At 46.8% G+C, this 9,542-nt stretch overlaps 1 protein-coding gene across 1 annotated transcript; it reads right to left on the bottom strand.

Annotated features, from left to right (window-relative positions):
- Positions 1–438: 438 nt before the first annotated feature.
- Positions 439–9,302, bottom strand: TMEM11 (transmembrane protein 11). The gene is made up of 2 exons (XM_074158675.1): positions 9,235–9,302; positions 439–1,353 (listed from the first exon to the last, which is right to left on the bottom strand). The coding sequence occupies exons 1-2, from the start codon at positions 9,297–9,299 to the stop codon at positions 837–839; spliced, it is 582 nt and encodes a 193-aa protein (XP_074014776.1). The 5' UTR covers positions 9,300–9,302; the 3' UTR covers positions 439–836.
- Between the last annotated feature and the right edge of the window lie 240 nt (positions 9,303–9,542).

The following is a 9,542-nucleotide window of genomic DNA, read 5'->3' as shown; positions in this document are numbered from 1 at the left end:
AAAGAACACATCAGAACTTGTACAGGAACTGAGCAGAACGTGTCTGTGGCTGGAAACTTCACGTTATCTCCATTGCGCGGAGAAATAATGGTGGGAGGTGGCTGGGCAGCAGAGGATTTGGACACCTTTAGCCTCAACCATCAATGTTTAAGCGATTACCAAAAAGATATAAATACTGGGGTAACAAGTAAGCCCTTTTCCAAGAAATACACCTAGTCAAGAGGGAAAGCAACACTCTACAACTCCACAGCTATTGCTTCATCAGATGGTGAAGTAACATGGACGCTGCTGCCATGTACAACGGACAAGAGGAATATCAGGTCTGTGTGTGAGCATAAATAATTACCATCACTGGAGTTCTCACAGCAAAGCCTCCTTTCCTTGGAAGCACGCTATAAAAGGGAACTACGATAACAGTAACAAGAGAGCAAAAGCATTTGAAATTCTCATCCTTTAATGGTCAATGATAATTCTGGCTGGTTCTGTGTAATACAATTAAACAATATACTTAAATGTTTCCAAAAAAAAAAAAAAAAAAAAAAAAAAAGAAGCTCTCACACCCCCTCTTTCTATAGCTTCCTTTCACCGACATTCTGCTGCTGGATTGGACTCCCATGGCCTAACGTACAGCTCTCAAGTCACCACACATCCACATCTTAAGTGTAACGAAGAACTGAAAAACCTTGGTGCACCAGTGATGTGTTATTTTAAAAATAACAGCGCTATTAAACCAAATCCTTCCCAGTCTCCACCGCTTCTTGAAGAGGAAAAACAAAATGTTACTGTGGGAGTCTTAATACGCTTGTCTTTGTGGGTTTCTCTCTTCCCCGCTGAAGTCATACGGCGTAGAGTTCATAGATCTTCTTTACACAGTACACCAGGGCAGCGAGTGCTATCGTGTTGTGCAGTCTCTTTCTGTGCAGGTCGTCCTTCCTCACCAGCACCACCGGGGTGGAGGAGGTGAGCGTATGCAGGGGCAGGCGGGAAAGTTTATAGGCATCGTACTCTACTTGGTACTTGCAACAGGGATCAAATTGCCAAGAGATGCCGTACAGGGTGCAGCAAGCCACGCTCAGCACACCAGCAGGCAGGGAGATGTAGTGAGAATAATCTACTGGAAGTGCCAGAGGGGTGAAGAGGCAGGTGGTGCCCGCTAACACGGCCGTCTTGTGCAGGCAGTTCCCGACAGTGATCCAACGGGCCGTCTCATCCCCGATGCGAGTAGGCTCTATCACTATGTATTTGTATTGCGCTTCCAGGGCCTGCTCCAGCTCATACTCAAACTGGTCCTGAGCGTTCTCTCCGTTGTAGATCTCGTGCACGATGTAGCAGTCCGTGGAGGACAAGGTGACCCTGTTAACAGGAAACGGAGAGTTAAAACTACAGAGCTTAAAGGCAAGAGATTTTCACCCACCCAGCTGTGAGAACCGGAGAGGAAAACGCCCGAACTGAGGGCAGCCCCTCAAGGTCAGTCACTGCCTCTGTTCAACAAGCAGCAGCTTTTTCAACTCAAGATTCATTTCACATCAGCTAATTATCCCTGCTGTACATGAAGCCATCCCCAAATGAGGCGATATATTTTTCCTTACCTTTTCCTAACCTGGAGGAACTAGAACATTTTGAGAAAACAGAGTATGAAATGGTTCTTCACACCGACAACTAATTCATCCACCAAGAGGGCAAGCTGCACTGGAAGGATTTAAGAGAGAAAGCATCTTCCGGTGAAGCTGTTTGCTTTCTCCCCACAGTAGCTACCTCCTTGCCACTTGCTATTCGGTCTTCCATAGTAAATCCAACAGGGATGGCCAAGAAACGTTGCTGGAAGTGAAGGTGAAAAAGGTGGCAGAGCACTCAGTCTGATACAAAACAGTTGACTCCCTCTGCTGAAATAGGGCACAGCAAAGCAAGAAAGGGACATTTTTTTTTAACTTGGGCTTTAACAGCGAAGAAAGAGCTGCTCGCTTTACCTCGGAGCAGGATCCCTACTGACAGGGGACTCACAAGACTTGTACATCCCCCATTTCAGTAACAGCTTTTAACTACCTAAAAATCATATCCATTTCCACTTTCCCTCCACCCACTCCACACACATCACCTCAGCTGCAGCTACATTAATGTCACAGACTACTAAGAAATAAGATTATGACTGTTTACCTGCGCTGTGAAAGGGTAAAACCCCATCCATTAGAACAAGGCAAAACCCTCCCTTCTAAGCCGAAGAAATAACTGTTTCTGACATACTTGTGCTGAACTAGAACAAAACTGAGCACGTGGCCTCTCAAGGATAAAAATATCTGGCAGATTCCTTTAGCAGAAGAAGAACAAATCGCACATATTTGACCTAATCACAGCAGACAAAACAACCTCATCCCAACAGCATTTACACCCTCCCGGTATCGGGATGCAAGACACTGCTGAGATAGAGAATGAAACTAGCACTTTTTGCTCCATTAGTACAATGGTACTTCTGTGCATGCACTGGAAAATAAGGGAGAAAAACACACATTCGCAAGCTGCCGTGTTCCCAGACATTACCCTTAATGTGCAGCTCTGTTCATGCTGCAAAGGGTATCGTGCGGTGGCCATCTGTAATCAAGAATATTGTTAAATTACAAGCTGTTGCCAGAAGTAGCTGCTTTTGTGAACGGCGGCAAACATATCAAACAGCAGGACCCAAGCTGCACCAGCCTCTCTCAAAAGCAGAATAATAAGCAGTTTCATTAAAAGTCTGGCTGGAATTTATGTAAACTACAAGAAAAACTCAACTTACAAGCTAGTTATTGAGTTCTCTGCAGTTCATTTCCCTTTTGGCCTGCTCATGCGTAGTATGAAAAATAAAATTCCACCTGGATGCTGTGTATGCCAGGGGCTTCTTTAAGGCCATCATCTTGTCAGACGTTGCTTGGAAAATGACACAATTAACCCTTTCAGCACAGGACGTGGTGGGCTCTGACATTCTGTAGTGAACCGGCAAGTATTTAAAGAAAAATTTTGAAGAGCAGCACCTATATAAAAATTATAGAGTACTACATCTCTAAATAACTAAATGTATCAGGTAACATTAGGGATTTTCTAACGAAGAATTAGTTAACCAGGTGTTGCTCTGATACATTGAGGACACAGCTGGTAATGACTTCTGCCAAGGATTGGTGATGACAACTGTTCCACGTGCAGCTTCTTCCAAATCAAAAATTCCAGTTTTATTACAGATGACATGCTGAGACTTAAGGTAACTCTGTAAAACACCACCACCAATAGACTACATGAAACCACTTAGTAATGCATAATGGCTTCAGGGAAAAGCTATTGCCGAAAGGCATTTTCAGGCTGGAAGCTGACCCAGTGCTAACACAACTCTCCAGATAAAATTAGTATTTCCTACCAAGAAGCATTTTCAGCTTTTTGTAATGCTTAGGAACACGCAGTGTGGGTCTGCAAAACAGAGATGCAGAATCCAAATTCAACTAAGAACTCCGCAGAGGTTTAGGAGCAGCACAATAGCCTACTCAGCCTGGGATCTCCCTGCCAGCACTGGGAAAACAAGGGTGAAGCAAGCCCATTTCTCTGCCTGGACAAAAGCCGTGGGGAACTGAGCTTCCATCTCTAGGAATTAAGTAACTACATTACGTGGGATTCCTCCAGCATCAGGACAGGTGGCACTAACCTATCAGCCTCGTTTCTCCTCGCTCAGGTCTTGCCTGCTCTTCCCTCTGAATACCCCTTCTTTCCTTTCACCATAACCTACACAGAGCCATATCACAAGCAACAGCCACCTCTCAAGGAGAGCAGGAATCCCAGACTTTGGCCAGAGGCAGCACTGTCCACCTCTTCTGGAATCTTTTGGCTTGCCAGCCTCTGTGGCTTTATAACAATAAAGTCAAGAAAAGCACAATCCTTTTAAGCCAAAACAAGTAAAATTTAAAATATGTTCTGTTGAAAAATCACTTGGAAATAAACCGCACAAAGGCTTCATCCCTGATAGTGTCTGCCCCCTAACTACGCTGTTTCTCCAAATTAGTCCTCTAATATGGGAATAAACCTCTATCACAGTGCTGAAGCCGCAAATGGCAAAATGGGTAATCCAAAAACAAAGGGCAAAGAATGAAAAATTAACTGCTCAAACAATAGGACACATGAAGAGTCAGCAACACAAGCAGAAAACCTCCATTTCTGTAACGCAGGAACTGGGGTTTATCACGTATTATTTCCACACGAGAACTGGCTGCCCCTGGAGGTGGAAAGCTGAAAACCGGTTTGTTTTCAGACGATATAGGAAGAGACACAGATGAGATAGGTGGCCCTGAGAAGGTTTTAGGCCTCATCGGCACACAGAGAAGGATTGAGGACCTCAATGCTCAGAGGCAATCTCTCCTGACGCAGCCTTTCAATTGAACCCAGCAGTTGCACATGAACGAATCCAGTCAAAGCAACTGGATTTGCTCAGACGCTGGAGGCTATGGAGTGCGGCTCTGCCTTTCGGAGCTTGTCCCCCCCCCCCCCCCCCCTTGGCAACGACAAACAGAAACGCAGAGCCACACAAGCAACTCCAAGCTGGCATCCACTGGCTGTGAAGTGTAATGATTTTATATAAATTCCATTTTACTTAAAAGAATAATAAATAACCAGTGTCAGAGAGGATCTAGTTCCAGAAGTCATAAAACGCTACCACACGTGTAGAAGAACCCCAGCAAGTTATTTACTAAATAGACCAGAAGCTAAAAGCAGTTGTTAACATTATTCCATCAAATGATTTTCCAGGACCTGTCTCCTCACCCCAAAAAAGAAAGCTGAGTTAAAAAGCTGTACAGCTGCTCTGCAAGAATAGTTCTGGCCCTTATATCCAAATAGTTTATTCTATTGCAGCTTCATGCATTCTATACTTGAGAAATTTTAAGTGTCTCATTCCTGGTGCCAAATGAATGCACAGACGGGGGAATGTGACAGTTCTCTCAACTCCTCTGCTCAGCAAGATGAAAATCATTTAAAAATCACTGATGTAAAATTTGGGTATTGCCAAAGTTATAAATAAGGAATCAGTTGTTAACAGAGCTACCACCAGCAGGAGGGGCAGAAGTGTCCGTCTTCGCTATAGGGCAAGGTTCAAATTACATTTGGATTATCTTCCTAACATGGGAATATCAGAGGGCAGCAGGAGAGGGGGTGCTGCGCTGGCTGAACAATAGCAGCTCCAGCAGTTTCCCAGTTACAGCCCTCAAAGCAGCTCCATTTCTCTGCTTGGAAGAAGTCTCCTGGCTGCCTCCTGAAAACAGCAGCCAGACTGTTAAATATGTTTCAACTGAATAGTCGTTATGGATGAAGAAATAAATACCTTTCTAAAGAGGAGGCACAATGCCACTCAATGTGAAAAGACCGTAAGTTTTGCCAAGTGCCGACTGGGAAAAAGAGAAACAAATGAACAGAGCGCTGAAAGCGGGGCAGATGACAACACCCTGGAAGGAACCCCAGCATCCCTCTGCCACTGTCCGCTCGCAGGGGAGAATGACTGAGCCTCACGAGTTCGTTGCCCTCAGCCTAACGGCGTTCCTCGATCTCCCAGACAGGGTTTCAAGTCGTCCAACTATCTCAGATCTGCAAAGTGTTCAGAATCACGATTAGAAACAATCTCAATCTGCACAAAGCACAGGTGCAGTTCTGTGCAAAAAGAGTTCTTTTTAAACCCCTCCCACAACACGTAGGTCAAGTTTTGTTTGTTTTTTTGAAAAATAATAACGTTCCTGGACAACAGTATTGCTCAGAGCACCAAACATGCATTCAGATTAACTGTAAACAAAGACCAGTCTGATTATCAGGTTTTAAAAGAACAAAAAGAGAGGCTTGCAGCAGCGTGACAACGCCTGTCACAAGCGGCACACACGCACAAAATCTAGCCCAGCAATGCACCAGAGAGGCTTCACGCTGGCTGTGCAAGTGAACTGCAGGAAAAGGACATTACCGATGGCCAAAAGCACAGTGTCTGGGCTCATCACTAGCATCTCGGCCAAGCTTGAGTAAGTCAGTAAAAATCAAGGCATGACAAATTCAAAACCTAAACTTCCCTCCCCTCACATAAATCCTTCTTGAAATTTAATTTCATTTCAAGATTAAGGAAGGAGCTGTGGTCTGGCTTTAATACTCAGTGGAAACAGTCCACCTCAAAGACATATTCCCTCAAAGACATATTCAAGCGTATTTTCCTACTCAAGAGAGCTCCAGGACAGGGCACACAGAACGCACTAACGCATCCGAGCTTAAGCACCTGAAGAATTGTTTCTCTGCAGAACGTCCACATGATCTACCAGTCTCAAGCCATCAGACACGGCTGCCAGGCCTGTGGCTTCTTAAAGGCCACTCTGAACAGGTTGTCATCAATGCATGCATTAAAGCGGAGGAAGAAGGGGAAAATCGCAGCAATAAAGCAAGACTCCTGTTCCAAAGATACACCTTAAATAGAAACAGGAAAGAGAACAAGAGAACACTGGTGAGATCTTCAAACAGCCTCAGCAAATGAAGACAACACTAAGGAAAATAGCGCCAGACCATAATAAAAAAACCTCCCTCCACCAGAACAAAAAGAGGTGTCAATTTTAAGTCAACTAATGATTAGCCAGGCTAATGGAAATAGGTCAATCATTGCTGCAAGCAAACAGAGTACCAGAAATCTGAGCAGTGCAGGTAGTGAAAGGAGAGACCTCTTTAAGGGCGCAGAGAAGCCAATATGAGCAGCGGTGATGACATTAAAGCTGTTCTTGCTGGAGTTTGTTAGAACATCTCCCGGGGGAACAAATGGCATTCTGTCTTGTGTTCTGGCGGTCATCGGGCTGAATTTTATACAAAAACACTAAGTACAATTCAGTGTCTGTTCTGTATAAAAAAGTTGTTTTGCTGTGCAAATTAACAATTCCCTTTAGGCAGTCTCCATTAAAGAGTCTATCCAGAATGAAGCAAAACAAATATTTAGTTCGTTCTCTTCAGTGTTTTGGGCTATTTTGTTTAACCTTATTATTTCGCCACCAGAGCGCCAGCTGGAGTTCACAGCCAACATCCTTTGAAATTAATGTCCTTACATTTACTCCTATTGAGGAAAGCATTTTTTGACCAATTACTGAGTTTCTTCTATCAATAAAGTCGTTTATGAAGGGATACAGTCTCCACAGATGAAGTTGCTGGTTTGTTTTTTTGGTTTTTTGTTGTTTTTTTTTTTAAATGAAAGCTGGTCTAGTCTAAGAGCAGACAGTATTTTATTCACTACTGAATCTCCTCACACCACCTCCCAACACACAGATGCCTTTTAGACTAACTGGCTGACAACTATAAAAACTCCTTGAAGCAGCTCATTTATAAGGAAAGCTGGATTAGCATATTCAGCACAAAGGAATGTGTCTTTGGATCAGAATCCCGCCCAGTGTAAGAAAACTGTATTCACTGTATAAAAAGCACATGTCATCATTTGATGACATCAGGTCTGTCAGCGCTGCCTTCTACACAACCAGCATTGCCAGCAGTCAAACAAGACCCGTAGGTGTGATTTAGGATGAGCCACTGACGGAAAGAAGCAGAGGCCCAGTCATGCGTATCTCCAGCTCTGCAGCTGCGAGGAAGAAGTAGTACCCGGCTGACATCACCCAACACCTATTAGGAGCACGATCTGTCATCACGTTCACGCAGGATGACACCTAAAAGGACCACCGTCTTTTGATAAGGATTGTGAAACGCTGGTCAATGGTGGATCTGCTGTTCCATGTCACTTCTGTGCTTTCTTATACTTTGCCAGATACTTCTCATTGCCAAAGGAAAAATAACATACGCAGCAGGTTTGTGAAGTAACTCATGTTTATGAATAAGTATTTTTGATCATAAGATCAAGAGTAATCACAGCTTAAAAAGTCACCTCAAAACTACAGTTAGATTCTACAGTTCACAGATTCAGTTACAAGGCAACAACTCACTTTTATGTCTGCATGAATTTTCATCCTGGGAGAATCATTTTAATTGAAGTTATTAAGTGCTGTTTTCCATATTTTTTTTTTCTTCACTTCTGCTAGGAAGGCAGGTCTACCCCACAAAAACTCCACACCTTGTGTGCTTAGGGCTGGGGCAGGTGCCAGCACCGGGTGCAGACAGCTTTACCAAGCTCTGTGGTATTCTTAGTTGTTTACATAAACTACACTGATGCAGTAATTCCATTGGCTCTTCCAGTTCAATTACTTTTAAATTCCCCGAACGCAGACAGCATTCCTGCAATTCACATTAGCACCAGAATTTTAAGGGCTACTGGCGGCTCTCCTTGGCTACGTAGGTTCAACACCATCAAAAAGAATACTGTGGAATTACAGCTAGGGATCAAAACGAAGCAAAAGCCACAGCAAAAAATTAAGAGAGATCTCAAGAGCCCCTCGGTAAGGTGGCAGGACAAAAGGAAACTCCTCACCATAAAACGCAGCAGCTTTCAGCAGCTGCTGGTTACATCAGTCAGCCCTGGGGCAAAACGGGGAAAACACCAACGTAAGGAAATACATGATTTAACCAGGCATTTTAAGCAGGTAAAGAACTGTGCATACAGATTTTAGAGTAGCTCAACGAGATTTTCCTCTGTCTCTTTTCTCCTGTTTTAAAGTTACGATCCCCAAACTTCTACAGCTACTCGGTGGGTAGTTCCAGCACGTCCTAGCTGCTCCTCCGTCCTGACAGAGGCAAAGAGGGAGCGTTACAGAGCTCTTTGCCACCGCACAAGCGGCCGTCGCCGCCCGCCCCAGCCCCGCGGACCCGGGGAGCGCGGCCGCTGGGCGCTGACCCCCCAGGCGGCCGCGGGCAGAAGGAGGTCACCCTGGAGGACTCGTCGCTGCCCTCACCGCCTTTAAAAATAGCCGTGGAAGGAGCCTCCCCAGGGCTGGCCCTCCTCCACCCCGGCCCCGCATCCCCGCGGCGGGAAGGGCTGCGGCCGCCGCCACCGCCACCCCGCGGGCCGGGCTGACCTTCCCCGGCCTCAACCCCCCTCCGCCGGCCCATCCTTGCACCGGGAGACCGCCGGGCCCGGCCAGTCCCACCGCCCCAACCCCACCTCAGCGGGGCCACGTCCCTCACCCGCCCTGCCTGGCCACGCTCCCCTCAGCGGGGCCCCCGCCCTTGCCCCGGGGTCGCGGGGAGCCCCGAGCGGCTGCAGCCCACCTCCTCCCGCTCGCTGCCCGCCCGAGGCGCCCCAGCGGCCCCGCGCCCTCCACCCGGGCCGCGGCTCACCTCTCCCGGCCGCCACCACTGTTGGTGCTGCCGGGGCCAGCGCGCCTCCTTCCCCACGCCGCCATCTTGGAGACACTCGGCTCGCAAATGTCTCCGCCAAGAGACCCCGGGCCCGCCGCGACGCCCGACGGGAAATGTAGTTCGCAGGGGCTGCCGGAACAGCTCAGCGGGCAGGGGGCGAACGCACTTTCCGACTACAAGTCCGACAGTGCTCCGCGCCACCACCCGGCCGCGGGGGCCTCTGGGAAGCGTAGTCCCCCCGGAGGGTGTAGGGGCGGCGGGTATCAGGGCGGGAGTGGGGATAGGGC

The sequence above is a fragment of the Numenius arquata genome, chromosome 14 (genome assembly GCF_964106895.1).
Source record: "Numenius arquata chromosome 14, bNumArq3.hap1.1, whole genome shotgun sequence".
In the NCBI taxonomy this organism is placed as follows: Eukaryota; Metazoa; Chordata; class Aves; order Charadriiformes; family Scolopacidae; genus Numenius; species Numenius arquata.
This window is presented reverse-complemented; position numbering and strand designations above follow the sequence as displayed.